Source organism: Tauraco erythrolophus, unplaced genomic scaffold, assembly GCF_009769465.1.
Source record: "Tauraco erythrolophus isolate bTauEry1 unplaced genomic scaffold, bTauEry1.pri scaffold_60_arrow_ctg1, whole genome shotgun sequence".
Lineage (NCBI taxonomy): Eukaryota > Metazoa > Chordata > Aves > Musophagiformes > Musophagidae > Tauraco > Tauraco erythrolophus.
In genome coordinates, this window is record NW_028238628.1 from 88137 (window position 1) to 110304 (window position 22168).

Genomic DNA, 22168 nt, shown 5'->3' on the forward strand with positions numbered 1-22168 from the left:
CACGCGGAGGGTGGCCGGGCTGTTGCCGTGTCTCCTCCTGGATCCGTGGCGAGGAGGTGGTGTGGGAACCAGACGAGTGGTACCTGAGCTGGTAGGCTGTTTCCACATCACCCCACCCTGGGCACGGCGCCCACGTCTGGCCCAGGAGCCGGAGCGAGCCGTGACCGAGGCGCGTGGTCGGACACTCTCCTTTGGCTCAGCGACCTCGGTAAGTTTTGGGCTGTCTCAGACCGTGTCCTGTCTGTCTGTCTAATTGCAGGTGGCTCCATGTCCCAGCTCCAGAGCTCCTGGGAAATGCACCAGCAGAATGTGGCGTATCTTCAGGATACAGGTAAACAATAGGATGTTCTCCTTGGGGTTGCGTCTGTCTTTTTTCCTGGGAGCTTTCTCCAAGCGGCGTAGACAACTGGGGCTCCTATCTCAAGGTGCCAAGTTCCAGCTGAGGGACAGGTGAATCCAAGATTGGAGCAAACTCCGAGCTTCTGGAGTTGCTCTGGGAGCTGTGTATCCCCAGGTGCTCCGGGGACATCACCTGCTGGACCTCGGTGTGCAAGCCCTGCCGAGCTGCTCGCCCCTGGCGCGGCATCGAGAGGAGTCCAGGCTGTGCTGGGATCAAGCAATAGCACTAAACTTACAGTGAGATTTAAATTGTAGGGTTTTTCTGAACTCATTTTTGCCCCAGACTCGCTGTCTGGAGTTACTGAGTGATGGATAAAGAATATTTCACCCAGGATAACTCCAGCGGCACCTAAAAACCTTTCGGAAGCTGCTGCCTGGCTGCATCTCACCTGCTGTCTGCTGTGCTGCTTGAGAAAACATTTAGCCACACTTCAGCTAAAAAACGACAAAAAAGCTTGTGTGAAGCTCTTGAATCAAAATTTCTCATCCTGAGATGCGCAGAAGAGATAACTCTGCCCCTGTGCACGGGGAAACTGAGGCACGGGAGCTGCTGGGAGCTCGCGGGGTGAGCTGAGCCACAAACGCAGCCTGTCCTGCCGAGCTGCTGGATGGTGCCAACGTTTGGCACCGTGAAAACTTCTAATATTTATTTTCCCAGTGCTTTTAAGTACTTTATCTTACTAATAGCAGACAGACTTCATCCATGAGCCAGGGAAAATCTATTAAAAGCTCCATTTTAATATAAATTTCGGCGATCCGCGTTAGGAGCGCCGTTTCCTCCCTCTCTGGTTTGCGTCCCTGTTGAGGATTTTTTAATTTTTTTATTTTTTAACCAACGTTTGCTCGCCTCGTGTTTGGGATTTTTTTCTCGTTTACGGGAGCTGGCGTGAGCGTGCCGGTGCCGCTTCCTGTCTGTGCACGCGGGAAATTCTGCGCCAGCGCACGGGGCGGCGGCGCCGCGGCGTTCCCCGTGGCTTCGCAGCGTCGCTCGGGGGGAATTCGGATCCATCCCAGGTTTTCTGAAAACAAATGGGAAGGGGGGGGGGTTTGGGGGGGGCTGTAGGAGTTCACAGCAAAGCGATGGGAGCGTGGTCTGGAGTGTGGTTAAGACTGGGAATATGGGAAGTGGGGGTCAGTCCTGGTTTTACTGGTAGATGAGTAAATGTCTACGCGTACGGGGAACGCAGAAGTTTCACCGAATCATATTGAAGCCAATGAAAAAAAATGGCTTTATTTGCATCTAATTTGCTTTTCCTGAAGCTGTCACAGCTTCACAAAATAAACACCTGGCTTCCTCTGCCCTCCCAGACATGGAGCCCATGGCTGCCAGCACGTCGTTCCCCGACCCAGCCGGCGACTTCGACAGGAACGTGCCGCGGATCTGTGGGGTCTGCGGGGACAGAGCCACCGGCTTTCACTTCAACGCCATGACCTGCGAAGGCTGCAAGGGCTTCTTCAGGTGAGCGAGGGTCTTCGGGGAGGAGGAATCTCACAGTCCAATCCTCGGGATGCTGCCTGGCTGCTGCTGTGGTTACCTGTGTCCTTGCAAAGCCGGGCTGCAGCCAGCCTTGCCAAACCTGTGCCCGCGTTGCAGGCAGCTGACGTGCCTGCAGATGGTGATCACGGAGAGATCACAAACTACTTCCCTTCTTGCGGCTTGCTGCGGCACCCTGCGACTGGGAAGTAGGTTGTTTTTCCCCTTAGCCAGAGATTTCCATCTGTCTGGGAACCTTACAGACCTCCACGTGCTGTGTGGGCAGGGGTGGAAGAGCCTCTAGCACGCTGTGGATGGCACCTGGGAAAATCCCAGAATGGTTTGGGTTGGAAGGGACCTTCAGGATCATCCAGTTCCAACCCCCCTGCCATGGGCAGGGACACCCTCCACCACACCAGGTTGCCCAAAGCCCCATCCAACCTGGCCTGGGACACTGCCAGGGATGGGGCAGCCACAGCTTCTCTGGGCAACCTGTGCCAGTGCCTCAGCACCCTCAGAGGGAAGAATTTCTTCCTTAGATCCCATCGAAATCTCCCCTCTTCCAGTTTAAAGCAGTTCCCTCTTGTCCTGTCACTCCATGCCCATGTCCAAAGCCCCTCTCCAGCTTTCCTGTAGCCCATTTAGGTACTGGGAGGTGCTGGAAGGTGCTGGAAGGTCTCCCTGGAGCCTTCTCTTCTCCAGGCTGAACAGCCCCAACTCTCCCAGTCTGTCTCCATACAGAGGTGCTCCAGCCCTCAGATCATCTCCGTGGCCTCCTCTGGCCCCACTCCAACAGGTCCTGAAACTAGCAATCTTCAGAAACTAAACCAGTATGATGGCTACAGACCATCTTTTCTTTAAAGCAAGCTGCCTCTAACATCTGCTCTGAAGCTCTGCGTGCTTGCGTGTGGAGATGCATGTGGTCCTCTGCCCACCTACTGGAGTGGGCATCAGGATCTTCCCAAAATCAGGCAGTCTCTCGCTCACAACTCTGGCCCTTGGGAGGTTTAAAGGAGCTTCAGGCTGTACATGCAGCTGTTTTAAGGCTTTGCTCCACTGCCAGCTGAGGGTCTGGAGTGGTCTCAAACTGGTCCTCAGCACGGCAGAACCATCTCCAAGAGCTGCCAGGGTCTCTGAGTCTGGAATGTTTCAGCAGCTCCGTTTCACCCCTGCCTCTGCCTCTGAGAGGGTGACTAAGCACCGGTGGAACGCGGCGAGACGGTGACTGGTGTGGGACTGGCTGGGGAAAGCCTTGCCCAAGCGTTTGGCACCGTCATGAGACGGTGGCACAGGTGGCCGTGGGATGGCAGGCACCGGAGCGCACGGCTTTGCACCGTGAGCTGGGCTGTTACAGCAACTAGAGCTTGAACTTTCGCAGCAGAGTCAGAGCTCCTCCTCCTGCAGGAATTTTGGGGCTAGATGGGGGTTTTCACATACCACAGTCTTGCAGTCTGTTTTTGAACGGAGCGGCCTCAGAGCCCGGCCAACCTGAGCGACAACATTTTCCTCAATTACTGCTGCTAAATGAGTCACTCTTCTTTCAGGTGCTCTGCTCCATGCTCTGGTCTGGTGTCCCCAACCTTCCCCGTCCCCGTGGTGGCCACAGAGGCAACGGTCTGGCTTCTGACCTCTGGCAGTGTGCCAGGCCAGGTTGGACGAGGCTTTGGGCAACCTGGTGTGGTGGAAGGTGTCCCTGCCCATGGCAGGGGGGTTGGAACTGGGTGACCTTTGAGGTCCCTTCCAACCCAAACCGTTCTGTGATTCTACGAAATGGCCAGTGCTGCTTCACGCGCCCTTCCTGGGTGCAACGTGACTCTTGCACCAACCTTGTGCAACCTGCCACTGCGTTTCCCCGTCTCTGTTGTCATATCGTGCAAGACGTACAGCTGTGACAGTATTTCTGACCAGACATCTTAACCATGTGAAAAGCTCCCACCTCCAGCTCGCCCTTCATGCCCCATTTCAAGCCCTTATTTTCAATTTAAAGCTCTTACTACTCTTTTGGAATCGTCCTTTCCAGGCACGCTCTCCCCAAGCCGGGTCTTGGTGTGTTCCCTCTTCTTACACAAGCTTCTTTACAAGCCATTTTGCTGCTTTTCCACTTCCAGCTTGTGCCTCCCGAGCGGATCTTTGAAAAACCACTGCCTGGGTGCCAGTTCCTGGTGGGTGATTGTGCTGAACGTGGGAGGTCGGACTCAGCCTTGGCTGGAAGGAGCTAAGAGAGGGCGAGGGGCTGTCAATATCGGAGGAGGGAGAGTTTCACAGCTGTTTCTGAGCACACTCGGGCTGCAGATCCGACTTGAACCGAGACCGGTTCTTCCGTTCCTGGGGCCATGTGCATCGTAGCGGAGGGATGCAGCAAAATGCAGCCTGAGCTTTGGCCCGCTGGAGTGGCTGCAGGACCACTGGAGGACCTCCTGGTAGACCTCACCTGCCCTGGGGACGTAGCTGTGTGACAAGGCTCCCCGGTGGGATGTCCCCCAGGAGGTCCTGGGTCTAATGACTCTGTAAAAGGCACCTCTGGGTGCTCAGACGTGCACGGAACCTGCAGCACAAACAGGCGTGAGGCAACCTTTGGCCGGTGGCTTCAAAGTCCACTGTTTACTAATGATGCCAACGGCAACAGTAGCCTTTTATTGAGCTGTGCTGTTTGCTCAGGAGCACTTAAAAAGCAGCTAAGCCCCAGTGATTTATTCTGCTGTGACTTGGCTGAAGCATCTACGGTTTCACTGGTTCCATCTGCAGCCCTAGTTTTCCCCCAGTGCGATGACACTGGGCGTTAGTAGCAGAGCTGCTTGGAAAGGCTCCGGGTGTTTCAAAACCGATGAAGTCCCCACCCATCCTGTCTGCATCTCCCACTCCCGTAATCCTCCCCAGTTCTTTGCCATGTTCTAGGTGAAACTTTTAACAGAAATCCATCCCCTTTTCCTGCTTCCCCAGGGGTCCCTCCAAGTATTTCAGGGCAAGGTGCAGTTGCCTGGAGGGATCCTGGGGTCAGAAGCAGGGGATGGAGCTGGCAGGATTTGGGGGAGAAAATGCAAACGGATGCAAAATGGGTGTCAGAGAGAGCTGCAGCTCTGCTGCTGGTGTTGACTGGGCTGTTGGTGTACCCAGAGCCTTCCCTGGGTGGCTGTGTAGGTGTAATGGGGGACAAACGGGGGATTATCCTACCCTAGATGGTTTGTGATGGTGGTGCGAGGGGGTTCTGCTGCAGCCTGGGTGCCAAAATGACTCTTTGGCTATTAGCCCTGCGGTGGGCGATGGAACAAACGTGCCAGGAAAGCCACTGCGGGGTTTGGTTATGAGTAGGGTGGTTTTCGGGAAACGGCACGTCACAGGTTCTGCAAACGCGCGGATCGAAAGTCCGTTTTGCTGATAACCACCCCGAAAGAGTTACCCTGAACACCCGTCCCGTCGGGTGAAGGGAAGGACCGAGCACACCCCCGACACCTGCCGCACGATGCCAGTCCGGTCCAGGCTTCGCCCTCCCTCCGGTGGGGGCCGTCGGGCTGCAATTCACCATCTGGCTTTTCGGTAACTCCACGTTTCTGATCACGTAAAAGCCATTTCATAGAGGCGCTGGGGTTCGCTTTCTCCTCGGGGTGCTGGGTAGGACCGCCGGGTGTATGTCTGCTCAACTGCTGCAGTCAGGAGGTGGCTAATGATCAGGTTTCCTGGCTTGCAGAGCTGGAGTTAGGCAAAGCGCAGTCTGGAGTGCCCTCTGGATCTGTTGGGCAGGATAAAGCCAGATGGGCTCCTCCTGCCCCATGAGATGGGCTCCTCTTGCCTCATGAGATGGGCTCCTCTTGCCCCCTGCCCCATGAGATGGGCTCCTCCTGCCCCATGAGATGGGCTCCTCCTGCCCCATGAGATGGGCTCCTCTTGCCCCATGAGATGGGCTCTGCCTGCCCCATGAGACGGGCTCCTCTTGCCTCATGAGATGGGCTCCTCTTGCCCCCTGCCCCATGAGATGGGTTCCTCTTGCCCCATGAGGTGGGCTCCTCTTGCCTCATGAGATGGGCTCCTCTTGCCCCCTGCCCCATGAGATGGGCTCCTCCTGCCCCATGAGATGGGCTCCTCCTGCCCCATGAGATGGGCTCTGCCTGCCCCATGAGATGGGCTCCTCTTGCCTCATGAGACGGGCTCCTCTTGCCTCATGAGATGGGCTCCTCTTGCCCCTGCCCCATGAGATGGGCTCCTCTTGCCCCATGAGGTGGGCTCCTCTTGCCTCATGAGATGGGCTCCTCTTGCCCCCTGCCCCATGAGATGGGCTCTGCCTGCCCCATGAGATGGGCTCCTCTTGCCTCATGAGACGGGCTCCTCTTGCCTCATGAGATGGGCTCCTCTTGCCCCCTGCCCCATGAGATGGGCTCCTCTTGCCCCTGCCCATGAGATGGGCTCCTCTTGCCTCATGAGACGGGCTCCTCTTGCTCCATGAGGTGGGCTCCTCTTGCCTCATGAGATGGGCTCCTCTTGCCCCATGAGATGGGCTCCTCTTGCCTCATGAGATGAGCTCCTCTTGCCCCATGAGATGGGCTCCTCTTGCCCCCTGCCCCATGAGATGAGCTCCTCTTGCCCCATGAGATGGGCTCCTCTTGCCCCCTGCCCCATGAGATGAGCTCCTCTTGCCCCATGAGATGGGCTCCTCTTGCCCCCTGCCCCATGAGATGAGCTCCTCTTGCCCCATGAGATGGGCTCTGCCTGCCCCATGAGATGGGCTCCTCTTGCCTCATGAGATGGGCTCCTCTTGCCCCATGAGATGGGCTCCTCTTGCCCCCTGCCCCATGAGATGAGCTCCTCTTGCCCCATGAGATGGGCTCTGCCTGCCCCATGAGATGGGCTCCTCTTGCCTCATGAGACGGGCTCCTCTTGCTCCATGAGGTGGGCTCCTCTTGCCCCATGAGATGGGCTCTGCCTGCCCCATGAGATGGGCTCCTCTTGCCTCATGAGACGGGCTCCTCTTGCCCCATGAGGTGGGCTCCTCTTGCCCCTTGCCCCATGAGATGGGCTCCTCTTGCCTCATGAGATGGGCTCCTCTTGCCCCCTGCCCCATGAGATGGGCTCCTCTTGCCCCATGAGGTGGGCTCCTCTTGCCTCATGAGATGAGCTCCTCTTGCCCCATGAGATGGGCTCCTCTTGCCTCATGAGATGAGCTCCTCTTGCCCCATGAGATGGGCTCCTCTTGCCCCTTGCCCCATGAGATGGGCTCCTCTTGCCCCATGAGATGGGCATCCTGCAGGCACCGGTGCGCCGCGGATGCCACCCCTGTGCTTTGCCACGTTGGCTTTCCGTGCAGCAAATGGTTATGATGGAAAGCGTCCATGGGAACGCTGTCCCCGTTTCCCCCGCCACCACCAGGTCCAGCCACCCCGACCTCGGAGCGCGGCGCTCGCCAAACCCCAGCTTCCCTCGCCGCTGGCCGCCGCCGTGTTTACTCTCACCCCCGGGCTGGGTTTGTGCAGGGAGGGATCTCGTTATTTTTAACATTCCGCCTGGGCCACGGATCCTAAACGAGCCTTGAAAACGGCCAATTCTGGAGCTTTACAAAAATACACCGGAGCCAGACGGCGTGAGCTCCCGGCCGCTCCTCTGCGCTGCTGGTGGAACTCGGGGCCCCTCGTAGCCGCGGACCCTTGGGGCAGAGAAGTGGCTGCTTAGAAAAAAAAACAACTTTATTGTGCCCAGCCACCTTGTCTTGGAATAAACTGCAATTTTCATACCAAACCCGTAACGCTGGCTCGCCCTTGCACGCGGAACATCTTTCCCTGCCCAACGGCCTCGTGTTTCTCCGGCTCGTTTGTGCATTCCCCAGCCTGGCCGCAGGCTCCGGGGGAAAAGACAGAGCTCCCTGCGTGCCCTGGATGCTCGAAACCAGAGTTGCTCCTCGAAACTGGGAGATTTTGGGACAATCCTGCTTTGTCCCTGAGCTGAGCAAAGTTTGTCGTCTTTCCTGGGAGAGCGAAAGTCCTGCTGGTCTTGGTGGAAGAGGAAAATGCGGAGAAAAGGGATGGACTCCGAGCCAGCTGCTGGGGGAAACAGGAATTTCTCAGCGTCAGGCAGGTGATGGAGGGCTCTGCCATCGCCTCTCCAGTATTAATTTCCTTAAATCCATTTATTCCTGTGAGGTGGAGGGAGGGCAAAGCCTCGTTGTTTACATCTCCCTTCCTAAAATAACCTCTAATTGCACGCCGCGTGCCCGAGGACGCATTTTATATTTATACCCTATAAGTGCAGGTTTGGCACCGCTGCCGGGCTGAGGGGTCCCCGTGCCAGCGCCCTCTCGGCCCGAAGTCGCCCGTTTGGCACGTCCACGGCTGCCGGCGCAGCACCGGGCTCGCGCCCCACCAGCTCGGCGTCGCCGACAGGTTTTATTGCTGCGAGAGCGGCGCTTCCTAGCAGGAGGCTCTTCATCCCCGTGCCGAAACGCAGCGTTATCCTGGTGGTGGGTTTGTCCCTGTTGTGCCCGAGTTACATAGAATCATAGAATGGTCAGGGCTGGAAGGGACCTTCAAAGGTCATCTAGTCCAACCCCCCTGCAAGGAACAGGGATATCTCCAACTAGATCAGGTTGCTCAGGGCCTCGTCCAACCTGGCCTTGAACGTCTCCAGGGATGGAGCATCCACCACCTCTCTGGGCAACCTGTTCCAGTGTTCTACAACTCTCATGGTAAAAAATTTTTTCCTAATATCCAGCCTGAATCTACCTCCCTCTATTTTAAAACCATTACCCCTTGTCCTATCACAACTGGCCCTCCTGAACAGCCTCTCCCCATCTTTCTTGTAGGCCCCCTTGAGGTACTGGAAGACCGCTGTAAGGTCACCCTGGAGCCTCCTCTTCTCCAGGCTGAACAGCCCCAACTCTTTCAGCCTGTCCTCATAGGAAAGGTGCTCCAGCCCTCTTATCATCTTCGTGGCCCTCCTCTGGACCCTCTCCAACTGGTCCATGTCCTTCTTATGTTGGGGGCTCCAGAACTGGACGCAAGTACTCCAAGTGAGGTCTCACGAGGGCAGAGTAGAGGGGGAGAATCCCCTCCCTCGACCTGCTGGCCACGCTCCTCTTGATGCAGCCCAGGACGCAGTTGGCCTTCTGGGCTGCAAGAGCACATTGCCGGCTCATATTGAGCTTATATTGAGCTTCCTCACTTTCATCATCACTGAACATCCTCACTTTCACTTTCCAGCCCGGAGCTACGCTGGGCTCGGTTTAGCTCCGTTCAGAATCGCGTCTTCATTTGAACCGAGCGTCGCCTTTAGGAATAATCCCAAATCCAGAGGTTTGGATGCTGATGGCAGAGTGTTGAGGGACGTTCTCCGAAGCAAAGATGTGGCATCTCCGAAAACACAGAGGAGAAAGTTGATGGACCAGCTCAGCTCTGTCCGGAACGTGCCGTTACCGGGTGTCGCGCAGGACGGCCCCGCGGAACGGCGACTTGTCCCCGCGCGCTCCGGCTTTCACCCTTTGTCCTTGGAAGATTTCCAGCCCCGACTGCGGCGGCGGGTTAACGTGGCACGGTGTGGTTTTGGTGGAAGAGAGGGTTATTATGTGAAGTGCTGTTTCCCTGTGTCCTGCAATGAGATTTCCTTCTCCTGCGCGCACAAACACGCGCTCCAGCCAGTTATTCCAGCAAAGCCAGGCTTTAAAGGCTGGTAAATGTTTAATACCACGGGCTGCTTTGGGACATGCCGGCCTCCACTCTGGTTTCTTTTGCTTTACAACCCTTCCACCCTTCTTTTGGCCTTCAAAATACCTGTTCAAAACCAGAAAGCTGCTCAACCTGTGGTTGAACTCTTGGGCTGGGTCCTTGTACGGTGTTGTCCCTCTCCGTGCTGTCCAGCAATGCCCAAACCTCTAAGATCAAGAGAACTTCTAAGATCTAAGAAGCTCTCCAGCTTGGTCTTCTTGAGCGACCAACTAGGCTGAACAGTCAGGTCAGAGATGTTTCCAGCAATCTCTCTCCAGCAGTTTGCTGTCCGGAGAGCTGGATTTGTGCTTGCATCTCTTCCCGATGCTTGGAGCATCCCCTTTGCACACTCAAAACGGTGTTGATTTGACCCGAGATGCTTTTTTCCGTTCCTCTCCAGGAGAAGCATGAAGAGGAAAGCCATGTTCACCTGCCCGTTCAACGGCGACTGCAAAATCACCAAGGACAACCGGCGGCACTGCCAGGCGTGCCGGCTGAAGCGCTGCGTGGACATCGGCATGATGAAAGAGTGTGAGTAGGCGGCGGCGCGTCCCGCCGGGATCGGCCCGGCCTCGTGCCGCGCTGTCCCTTCCCTTCCCGATGGACCCGCGGGCGGAAAACCCGAAAGCCCCACCAGATCCCAAGAGGCAGCGAAGGGCAGGGGATGCGGTGGGTAATGATTGAGAGGAGCTCGTTTAATGATTGAGGCTGGTCCTTGGTTAGAGATCCGGGGAATTGCTGTTATCGGAGCCGGGTCGCCGTCGCGGGCACTTGGGGGGCATCAACTTGATGAGAGCAGCCGGGGCTGTTTCTGGTTAACTCCTGGTTACGTTGATTGAACGTACTCCCGTCCTGCCTGTGCAAAGTCATCCTCTTCTCCAACGTGTTTTTGGGTGCTCCTCTCTGTGCCCAAACAGGGGGAATCGAATGAGCTTCCCCACCACAACAGTCATAGAATCATGGAATGGGTTGGGTTGGAAGGGACCTCAAAGATCATGGAATCATGGAATGGTTTGGGTGGGAAGGGACCTCAAAGATCATGGAATCATGGAATGGTTTGGGTGGGAAGGGACCTCAAAGATCATCCAGTTCCAACCCCCCTGCCATGGGCAGGGACACCCTCCACCACACCAGGTTGCCCAAAGCCCCATCCAACCTGGCCTTGAACATTTTCAGGGATGGGGCAGCCACAGCTTCTCTGGGCAACCTGTGCCAGTGCCTCAGCACCCTCAGAGGGAAGAATTTCTTCCTTAGATCCCATCGAAATGTCCCCTCTTCCAGTTTAAAGCCATCACCCCTTGTCCTATCACCCAGTTCCAACCCCCCTGCCATGGGCAGGGACACCCTCCACCACACCAGGTTGCCCAAAGCCCCATCCAGCCTGGCCTGGCACACTGCCAGGGATGGGGCAGCCACAGCTTCTCTGGGCACCTTGTCCCAGTGCCTCAGCACCATTAGCGTGGAACTGGTTTGCTCTGTGACACCTCCTGGGCTTTGTTTTCTCGGTGCAACGTGGGTCTGTCCATCCAGACACGCGTACGGCAGAGACTTGAGTCAACAGCAGAGGGAAGTAAAGGAGTTTTTAACCCAACCCAAACAGACTAATGTTGCCCAAATATTTATTTTCTCCAACTATATTTATAGATAAGCAGCTTTTAAAAACAAAATCTCTCTGACACGTTTCCTCCTACGTACACGTGCTTTCCGTGTCCCGGGTCTTCAGGGGAAGGCTGGTGTTCCCGCGGTGCTCAGCCCAAAATTACGGCCTTCTGCTGGGAGACGCTGCAAACAGGACGTCGCATCAGATGATTGATGGACCCAAAAATTTGGAAAAGGGAAGCGGTGCTGGTTTCCTGACGTGGCGAGCAGAGAGCAAACGGTGTCCCGATGTCACGGGGCGCCGCCGAAGCACCTGGGTCCTCCAGAAAATCAGAACTTGTAGGTGTTTGCAGGAAAAAAACGCCTAAATTTCCAGTTGTCCCTGATGGAGAGGAGACCCTTGGACCTTCTTTTTCCATGTGTCCCATGAAGAGGGAGGAAAAGCCCGTAGAACCCACCCTATGCACCCGTGTTTCGGGGGAGCACGAGGACACGTGAGCCGGTGGTAGCCGGCCGGCGCGGTCCGTGCGGCGTCGCCGTTGCTACCGAGGGAAACGTGTTGACTCGCACCGGTTAATTACTCGGGAAGGGCCGGAAAATTCAGCGGCAGCAACGCCCGGGGGGGTTTGCACCCCGGCTGGGGTCAGGTCCCGGGGATGTGCCAGCTCCCGGGGATGTGCCAGCTCCCAGGGATGTGCCAGCTCCCAGGGATGGCCACGCTCTCCGCAGGAGTTAACCTGTAAGCGACCCCGTTAGCAAACTGGTAGGGAATTAACAAAATCTAACCCAAGGAGACTAAAAATAGCCTTCCTGCGGACTTTGCCGCTGGTTAAACGAAGGGGAACGAGCTGTTCCGCTGTTATTTTTAGGTCGGATCAGGGATCGTGAAGCTTTTGAGTGAGTTGTGTCTTCTCCAGGACGAGGAGCCCCCCGGGCAAGGCTGGGCCAGTTTGCCCCTGCCGCCGATGGGATCGGAGTCCGAAGCAGAAATGAGGGAGCGAGGTGGGGATGAAGAGGAGGAGGAAGAGGGCAGAGCCCCGCAGACCTTGTGCCTGCGTTAATTTGGGGTCTGGCGCAGTCGGACCCTTCTCCATCCCCGGAGCGTGGGGTGGTTGGAATGACCTGGATGATTTTAAACATCATCCGCAGCCCGAACCACGCAGGGCTGAGACCTGCGTCAGCGCGGCCGTGCCGAGGGTCCCTTCACACGGGCCAGGGGCGGCCGAACCTGCGGACCAGATGCTACGGTGATGGGCTGGAGGCACCAGCGCTTGTCAGGAAGGCCCAGCGAGGAAGAAACTTTCTGTGTTGAAACACCCACGGAGCAAAAGCCCGGAGCCACCAGCGCTCCCCAGGGAGCTGGGGACAGCGCCGGGTCGGCCGCTGGCCCGTGAGGAGGAACCGAGGAGGGGAGGAGGTGGAAGCTGGAGGGCAGCCATAAGGCTGGAGCGGGATTTACGGCCCCGCCGCAGCGCCCGGGTTCGCCCCGCGCTGCCCGCTGCCCACGTTAGCAAATAGTTGTGGTTTTCTGCCTCTTATCTGCACGGGGTAAAGCACGGGGCAAGCTCGCGGGGCCGCGCCGTGGGCCATCGGCCACGGAGGAATCCACCACGTGGCCCACGCCGTGGCGTTCGGGAACGCTCCTTTCACCACTCGCTTTCCCTTCGGATGGCTCCGAGGAGGGCAGGTCTCCAGCCCAGGGATGCCTCGGCTGCCCTGTCCACTTGCTGTTGGTTTTTCCTAGGATGAGGCTTAGCATGGATGTACCCACCCGCCTGCTTTGGCGCTGGTTTGGGTGGCAAAGTGCTGAAGTTGCCCCTTCTGCCCTGCAAAATTGCTTTTTGCCAACTGCCTGGAGCTCAGGAAGGGGCTCCCTCGGGGCCGTGATGGCCAAAGCATGGAGTGTTGGATGGATCCAGGCTCTGCAGCCGCCTGCATCCTTTGGGTGATTCACCTCTTGGCATCTCTGCCTCTTCTCCCCCGACCTCTAACAGCTCTCCGATGTTCCCAGCGGATTCACGCAGGGATTGGGGACAGGTCGTCCGTCCTGTGTGGTCTAAACCGAGCGGTCGGAGGGACCCACGGGCTCCCTGGGGCTGCAGCAGTCTCATGGCATTGAATTTATCTTCTCCCTGCCAACTTATTTGCTGCTGGGGAATTTTTTGTGTGTGTTTGGCACAGTGCCAGTCAGCTGGGAATCAGTGAATTTCCCTGGGAGGGTCCCCAGCCGTGTCCTGGGGTGGTTTGTCCCTCTGCAGCCGCATCCTCGGACATCGGGGAAGGTGGTTGCAGCTAATCCCCCTCCCTGATGCCGCAGCAAGGTCTCTAGTTTGCCCCGTGGATGTTCTTTTCCTTGGAAAAGGGGAGAGGCTTGCTGGGATCTGGTTGTAGTCACGAGCAGCTGATGCTCAGCATCCTCACCACGAGGCTCCATTTATGATCTCAGTGCTGAAAATCCCCAAAGGGGAGGAGAGAAAAAAAACCCAACAAACCATCATCTCAGAGCCAAGGAGAGGAGCAGAAAGAGGGGAATTTCCCCGAATCACTCAGGAGAGGAGCAGAGATGCTCGGGGGGGGGAGCAGTAGCCGGCAGAATTATGGCTGTGTAGGATGGGACGAGGGTGAGCAAGGAGGGAGGTGGCCTTTCCAGCTCTCCTCCGCTTCCCCGAACAGACGGTGATGCTCCAAGCCAAAAAAAGTCCCTGCTGCTCCCAAACATGGAATGTGTCATTCCCCGGCCCGGGAGCTGCTGCACGGCGGCGTTGTGCAACGCCGGAGACTGGCCGAGAGGCGAAGCAGGAGCACGAGCGGGAGGGAAGAGTCGTGGCCGTCCGGGAAAACGTCGGGAAGCGTCCCTGCTCCCCGCGGGACTGGGAGCACGTGGTACCAACATCCAGCAAACTGGAATTAGAGCAGGAGTCGAAGCACGGAGCATCTGGAAAAGCCTGCTTGGAAATCTGTGCAAGCGTGGCTTCTTCGGTTCGCCGTGGCGCAGAGACACCGTCTCCGTGGCGGGAGCGGAGCCGTAGCCGGGGGCCCCGTCGCTGCTCCGATTTGCTCCGGTGCAAATCCGGGATCTGCGGTGTAAATGGCTGCTGCGTCCCGTTACGCCCCCTCCAGCCATCGCAAGCTTTGAGTTCCCGTTGTGCAATTTGGGGGTTCCGTCCGTGCCACCCCCTGTCCCATCCCTGTCCCCACCAGCCGTGCCACCCGCGGGCATTTGGAAACGCTCCGTCTTCCGATGCCAAAGCGTCTCAGGGCGGCCCCGGCGGGGGCTTGGGGCAGCTCCATGGGGCGGGAAGGCGCCGTTTTGGGAGAAGGAGCAGCGATGCTCCCCGGATTTAAGGGCTGCATCCAGGGTGTTTGCTGCATGGACTGGTGCAGAGCGATCCGGGGCACCCTTGGCAGGGAAGCGGGGCCGCAGAGCCCTGCGGGGCTGCTCAGGGGATGATTCCTGACCTCGATGCCCGCGCCTCGACCCTACAGCCATCCCCACTGCTGCTTGAGCCTCATCCAGCCCTGAATCGCCCCGACGCTGCGGCTGCCAGGGGTGTTTCCGCAGCCGTCTTGCCAACCAGGGGGCACCAGCTCAGCTTCTGACCGCCACCGCTGTGCCAGCCAGATCCCAAATGCCACCCTGCCGTGACGGCCGTGCCAGGCAGGCTGGCCCCAAGTGGGGGAGCAGCCACGGGGCGGCAGAAACACCCACAGTTCTGGTTCAAGGAAACGCTCAAACTCCATCCAGTGAACACATCCCATGCCCGATGTTTCCTAAATCCCAATTTTGCTTTATATTTGGCTGCTCTTTCCTCGCCAGTCTGCCTCCGCGCTGCTCCGTGCCATCCTCCAGCACTTCCAGGGCGCTGGTTTCGGCCGGGGTTGTGTCCTCGCTGGCTCCTCCTGTGCTGCCCGCGGTGTCAGCCGTGGCTTCTCCTGCTGCCCTCGCGGTGTCCCGCCGAGGACCAGCGTCCGACTGGGAGCGATGGGCAGATGTTATCTCAGCCTCCGCTCGGGCTTCGGGTCAGGGCAGCCCACAAACACTCAGCTGCCTCGCCAGCTGTGCCAGGAGCCTGTGGCTGGACGTCTCCGGCTCAGTGTTTGGAAAGAGATGGGAGCTGGGGCGGGAGCTGGGATCTCAAGTGGAAGGTGCAGGCGTTGAGCCGCTTCCCGGTCCCGTATTCCCCCTCAGGGCAGGCAGGGATGTGGTGGGCAACACCCATCCTTGGGCGAGTACGATGCGGGTCGAATCCTTTTCCCCAGGAGTTTATCAAAGTCACCGTGCCAACATCCCTCGCCCACGTTATCCCCATTCCTACCAAAAAGCCGCTCAACTGCGTTTCGGGTTCGCTGCTCTCCGTCATCACCGGGAATGATTTCCCCAGGAACGCCGGGGGCAGTTCTCAATCCGCCGATGCCGGGCTGTGCCGTGGCTTGCACGAGTCCCGCTGTGCCTTTGCCCTTCGCACCCCCGGACAAGCTGGAAGGGAATCGCAATTCCCTCTTATCTGATGTTTTTAAACACCTGCGGGGCTTCCTTTGGGTTTTAGAATCATAGAATCATAGAATGGTCAGGGCTGGAAGGGACCTTCAAAGGTCATCTAGTCCAACCCCCCTGCAAGGAACAGGGATATCTCCAACTAGATCAGGTTGCTCAGGGCCTCGTCCAACCTGGCCTTGAACGTCTCCAGGGATGGAGCATCCACCACCTCTCTGGGCAACCTGTTCCAGTGTTCTACAACTCTCATGGTAAAAAATTTTTTCCTAATATCCAACCTGAATCTACCTCCCTCTATTTTAAAACCATTACCCCTTGTCCTATCAAGGACAAGTCTCCTGTGGGCTCCAGCAAGTCCTGTCGGAGGATTAAACTCCAGACCCGGGACCTGCAGCAGCCAGAGCCACAGCCCGGTTCTGCCGGCGTCGCCGGCGGCTCGGCGATGGATTCACGGCAACGCGCAGCCCGTGAGCGCTGCCGAGCCTCGCTGCGTGGCAGCCCTGGCACGTGCAGGGAAACGGGATGCTTCGTGCCATAGACCCTGGGCAGGGAAATTTTGGCTGCCTTAGGCGACAGCACTGGGATGTGCTATCACTGAAGTGATGCTTTGGGAAATCCTTCTGGTTTTCAGCTCCTACCAGGTGGAGAAATGCTGCTGCCTCAGTGTTTCAAACCTGTTTGAGGGCTGAGTTTCCCGAAGGTGGGTGGGAAATCCCAAGCTGGTTTCCCTGGGCAGTCTTGCCACAGCACAGGAACATCCTTTTCTTTCCAATCCTCTCTGCAGACGCTTCCTAATTTTCATAGAATCATAGAATATTTGGGGTTGGAAGGGACCTATTCCTTGCAGGATCCGAAATCTGCTTGATGTAGACACCTGCAATGATCCTTTCCGAAGCCCTGATGCTCAGGACATCCCGTGCTGGCAAAGACTTGGAGCACCGTGGCCGCAGCCCGAGCGCTCGGCTCTCCGCCCCATCTCCGCTCCCAGCCCCACGTGGCTCTTTCCCTGCAGGTGCTGCCTCAGTTTCCCTTCTTGCACGCAGCACCCAGGATTTTGTAGTAATAACCAGAATGGGAGATGGTAAAAGCTTAATTTTTCTCCCCAAGCAGCCGCGCTGTCCCCTGCAGAGCTGGCCCTGCCGTGCCAAGGACAGCAGTGACCTTTCAGCCCGAGCCGGTCGTCCTGGTGCCTCCGAGATCTTCAAGTCCTCTCTGAGCTTGTGCAAGTCTGAAAAAGTATTGGAAAAACGCCGTTGGCTAAAGGTGGCAGAAGGCAGCGGGGACTGCAAGCAGCTCCTCGCGGCTCCTGCTGCCCTTCGCCGACCTCTCGTCCCAAATTCCACCTTGACTCTGCGACCCAAGGCGGGCAGAAAGCCGCCTGGCATCAGATAACGCGCTCCAGGGTTTAGTCCGTGGCTGGTTAAAGGGCTAATGACATCCTGAGGAATGGGCTGTGCTATTTTTAGGACCCGCCGGTGGATAGGGATTGACTTTTGTGAACGTGGGACTCTGCGACGAGGGTGGGGGTTTGGTCCCTCCGGAGATGCTTGCAGCTCCTTGTTGCTTTTCTTCTCTTTCTCAACCCTGTGAGGCTTTCCAGGTCCTTAAGCTTTTTTTAGAAAGTTAAGATTTGAGCCCAAACTGCCTGTGGATGCTCTCTTTTCCTAAAGAAACGGGAGAAGCCTTGCGTATCGCCCTCGGGTCCACCCCTTGGCCGCTGCCGAAGGCTGTCACCCATCACACGAGCCACAAACACCCCACCCTGGCAGCGGGGGCATGTTTATGTGTCCCCTTAGCTTAAAAACACTTGCAGTGCTGCAGAAGCACTGCTGGACACCCAGACCTACCGTGGTAGCCGGACGCGGAGGCTGAGCGGTGCCGCATCGGGCTCCCTCTGTTGTCGGGCGCCGACAGCGGCGCCGGAGCCGTGCCGGAGCGAGGTGAACCCGCTGGCCTGAGTTTTGCAGGATGGAGATTTCTTTCACCTGAGAGCACAGAGCAAACAGGAAGGTTGCAGCACAGAGCAGACACCTGGCAGCGCTGACGTGACCTTGTCGCACCCGGTCCCTGCCCGAAAGCACCCAGATGGGATATAAACTGTCCTGGTGCCGTAGCGGGAAGCCGTGACCCGGCAGTCGAGGATGGGCTTGATGCAGGTTTAATAATTGATTAGGAAGGTGATGGAGATGCTGGCTGCAGTGGCCTGGAGCTGCTTCAGCCCCTGTTTCCCTGTTTCTGACGTTTTCCCCGTCCCTGCAGTCATCCTGACGGACGAGGAGGTTCAGAGGAAGCGCGAGATGATCCTGAAGCGCAAGGAGGAGGAAGCGCTCAAGGAGAGCCTGAAGCCCAAACTCTCGGAGGAGCAGCAGAAAGTCATCGACGTCCTCCTGGAGGCTCATCGCAAAACCTACGACTCCACCTACGCCGACTTCACCAAGTTCCGGGTACGTCCTGCCCCGGTGCACCAAACCCCCCTCATCCCACAACTTCTCCCTAGACAGGAGTTAAAAATCCCAGGGCAAAATTCACCTGCCACCACATTGCTCTCCCAGCCCCGTCCCTCACGTCCTGCTCTCTCTTCCAGCCCCCCATGAGAAGCGGTTCCAGCAGCACAGGGGCAGCAAGGTCCTCCTCCGTCCTCACCCAGGACCTGTCGTCGGACGACTCCACCGACCTCTTCGCCTCCGATGCCTTCGGCACGTTTCCAGGTACCACGCTCGCCTCTCCAGCGGTGACAGGGGTCCAAGTGCAACTGCTTTACCTAAATCTCACCATTCCAACCCCAGTTTTACCTCTTCTGGGGAGCTTATTTAATGGTAAGACCCTCCTGGGGGTGTCGCAAAGGCTTTTTGTGAGCGAAAAGCATGAAGTGTTCAGCTGGATCCGTGTGTCCGAGTCCTCCAGGATGGCCAAGAGGAGGGAACACAAATGCTGGGCTGCTCCGTGGCCGCTCGGGCTGTGGTTAGGACAGGAGTTAAAGGTCCCAGTGCGAAACCTCGATGGTGCTGACCGCTCTCCCAGCCCCGTTCCTCGCGTCCTGCTGTCCAAACGCAACGCAAAGTCCTCCTGGTGGGGCGGATGGCATTCCCGCTGCGGGCTGGCGTCGCTCCCCTCGCCCGTAACGTCTCGCCTGCCACCAAGGCACCTTCTGACCGTCTCCCTCTCTCCAGAGTCTGTGGAGCCCCAGATGTTTTCGAACCTGGTCCTCTCCGAGGAGAACGACGAGAGCTCCTCCGTGAACATCAACTTGTCCCACCTCTCCATGCTCCCGCACGTGGCCGACCTGGTCAGCTACAGCATCCAGAAGGTGATCGGCTTCGCCAAAATGATCCCGGGATTCAGGTGAGACGTTTGCTCCCAGACCTGATGTCCATGGTGGTTTTCCGCTCTCGGGAATCCCATCCTGCCCTTTGCAGCAAGATCATTTTTCTCTGTTTCATCTTCACAGCTGTCCCTCTGGCTCTGTTCCCTTCCCAGGTCTGTTCCTACTTTCACGTTCTCCGTCTCTCCTCCTTCCTGGGGTTCCTCCTCTCCTGTCTTTACCCCGATTCACCCAGACTCTGTCAACAAAACTCTTGAGCTCCTAAGATGCTCAAGGCCACGTGAGCAGTTCCCATCCTGGTTTGTGAAGGACCACAGGTCCTCTTCAACTCCAGGCTGGTGCCCAGGGCGCTGGGCAGTGCCACTGAGTAAATGCAGCTGCAGAAACACCTAAACACTGCTTAGTTGCACAGAAACCCGGAGGGAGGGAGAAGCTGAGGTGCCCCGAGCAAAGGGATGAGGTTACCCCTGGAGAACCTGGCGCGTGGGTGGACAGGGGCCATTCCTTCGCTCGCCGCGCGGGTCCCGCGTCACCCTCTCCCCCCTTCCCAGGGACCTGACAGCAGAGGACCAGATCGCGCTGCTGAAATCCAGCGTCATCGAGGTGATCATGCTGCGCTCCAACCAGTCCTTCAGCCTGGAGGACATGACGTGGACCTGCGGCAGCAATGACTTCAAGTACAGGACCAGCGATGTCACCCAAGGTAAAGGCACTGCCGGGCTCCCCGGCTTGCTGCGGGATGACAAATGTCATCCCAGCCTTAAATTCAGAGGGAAAAACCCCGCACCGAGTAGTTGACAAGCAGGGATGCGTTGGCAGGCTGTGGAAAACGGCAGCACCAGCGGCTCGGCGATGCCACGGCTGGGCTGAGACCCCCATCCCGCCGTCAGCCGTGCTCCCGTTATCCCAGCCTTCCCACCGCCGCCGCTCTGCAGCCAGGGCAAGGTGGTGAATCCAGCCCTGAAGCTCCCCCGCTTTAGGATTTGGGGAGCAGCACGGAGAACAGGGGGTGCAGATGAGATACGTGCACCTGGCATCTCGCCCTGCGCGTGGAGGAGCCTCAGAGGAACTCGGGATGCTGAGGGCCTCAGTGCCAGGGCACGGATCCCCTAACGAGATCCCAGGAGAACCAGAGCGAGCGGCGCGCTGGGACCAGGCGCGGGGCAGCTGGCACCCCCTGAATGCAGGAGAGAGATCTGCCAGGGCAGCTGGCACCCCTTGAACGCAGGAGAGAGATCTGTCAGGGCAGCTGGCACCCCCTGAACACAGGAGAGAGATGTGCCGGGGCAGCTGGCACCCCTGAATGCAGGAGAGAGATCTGCCGGGGCAGCTGGCACCCCTTGAATGCAGGAGAGAGATCTGCCAGGGCAGCTGGCACCCCCTGAACACAGGAGAGAGATCTGCCAGGGCAGCTGGCACCCCTTGAACACAGGAGAGAGATCTGCCAGGGCAGCTGGCACCCCCTGAATGCAGGAGAAAGATCTGTCAGGGCAGCTGGCACCCCTTGAACGCAGGAGAGAGATGTGCCGGGGCAGCTGGCACCCCCTGAATCTGCCAGGAGACCTCGTTCCAGAGCAGGTTGTGCTAAAAATCCTTTTCTCTTCCCAGCTGGCCACACCATGGACCTGCTGGAGCCGCTCGTGAAATTCCAGGTGGGCTTGAAGAAGCTGAACCTTCACGAAGAAGAGCACGTGCTCCTCATGGCCATCTGCATCCTGTCCCCAGGTAGGAGGATGCTCATCCCCCCACCATCACCAACCTCCCAAATTTTGGCTGCATCCCCCAAAAACATCACCCATCCCTACCTCTCCATCACGGCCAACTGGGAATCACCCCAACCCGGTCATGTTTCCTAGATCGCCCAGGCGTGCAGGACACGGCGCTGGTGGAATCCCTCCAGGATCGCCTCTCGGAGATCCTCCAGACCTACATCCGCTGCCGGCACCCTCCTCCCGGCGGCCGCCTGCTCTACGCCAAGATGATCCAGAAGCTGACGGATCTGCGGAGCCTGAACGAGGAGCATTCCAAGCAGTACCGCTGCCTCTCCTTCCACCCGGAGCACAGCATGCAGCTCACGCCGCTGGTCCTCGAGGTCTTCGGCAACGAGATATCCTGACTCTGGCCGCGGGGCTGAGCGCCCACCTGTAAAGGGATAAGTCAGCCCGGTTTTCCCGAGGCGGCGAGCGGCGGGATGTGGCCCCTGGGCAGGAATTTTTGTCCGTGGACCGTTTGGTTTCACACTACTGGAGCTCCTGCTTTGTCTTCTCAGCCGGCCGAGGTTCGCTCCCGGATCCGTGTGGTTTCTCCCCAATTCCTTGAGCAGCTTTTCCGCTTCCCTGCCGCCCGCCGGAGCTGACTTATCCCTTTACGGATATTTCGAGGCGGGAAGACAATCCCTTCTTTCCTGACCCGAAAAAACGGGCTGCCTGGAAGGAGGAGCGCCGGGGTGGATTTGCGTGGGGAGGGGGACTCACGGCTCCGCTCCCCTCCTAAAATCTGCAGCGCTCGTCCCCACCCTCATCCGAAAAGGGAGATGCCGATCGAGTGGAACCCCCCGAATCCCTGCCGGAAAATGCCGCGGGCTGCGTCCCCACCAGTTAAAACCAGTCCCGTGCACCGCCGTGGGACTGGGATGGAGTGAAAGCCGTCGGTGTCAGCCGCGGGAGGGGGAATTGGTCCTCAGCCCGCGAAGGAAACAGGCGGATGAGCTGGAATTGGCGTTCCCGACACTACTGCCTGGCGGGGGGGAGCTCCCACTGCGGCTCCGGGTGGGACCCCCACCCACTGCGGCTCCGGGTGGGACCCCCGCCCGGCCCACGGCCCCCACAGCCCGTGACGGCGCTGCGTTAACGCCCGTGCCGTGCTGGACCCGGGCGCTGGAGGCTGCTCCGTGCCACTGTGCCCCCTCGGTGCCAGTGGAGCAACCCCCGGGGAGGGGGTTTGGGGGCAGGGAGGCTCCGGGGCCCCCCCGGGAAGAGCTGTCGTGCCCCCCCCTGGGCCATGGACATGTGCTGGGAGGGCACCCAGCCCCCCCTCGGGTGCTCCTTGCAAATAAATCTTGCTTGGGAACGGCGCCTGGGATGGTTTTTTGTGGGTTTTTTTTTTTTTTGGGGGGGGGGGGCGCTGCTGCATGTCTGTCTGTCTGTCCCTGCGTGGGCTGCCCAGCACCGTGTCCGTCTGTCCCAAGGGGGCAGGTG

The 22168-nt window shown here is 58.3% G+C and overlaps 1 protein-coding gene across 1 annotated transcript; it reads left to right on the forward strand.

Annotated features, from left to right (window-relative positions):
- The first annotated feature begins 267 nt into the window (after positions 1-267).
- Positions 268-21087, forward strand: VDR (vitamin D receptor). Its single transcript, XM_086630912.1, has 9 exons — positions 268-331; positions 1708-1858; positions 9956-10086; positions 17909-18093; positions 18234-18357; positions 18820-18991; positions 19523-19674; positions 20580-20696; positions 20828-21087. The coding sequence occupies exons 1-9, from the start codon at positions 268-270 to the stop codon at positions 21085-21087; spliced, it is 1356 nt and encodes a 451-aa protein (XP_086487038.1).
- The last annotated feature ends 1081 nt before the right edge of the window (positions 21088-22168 follow it).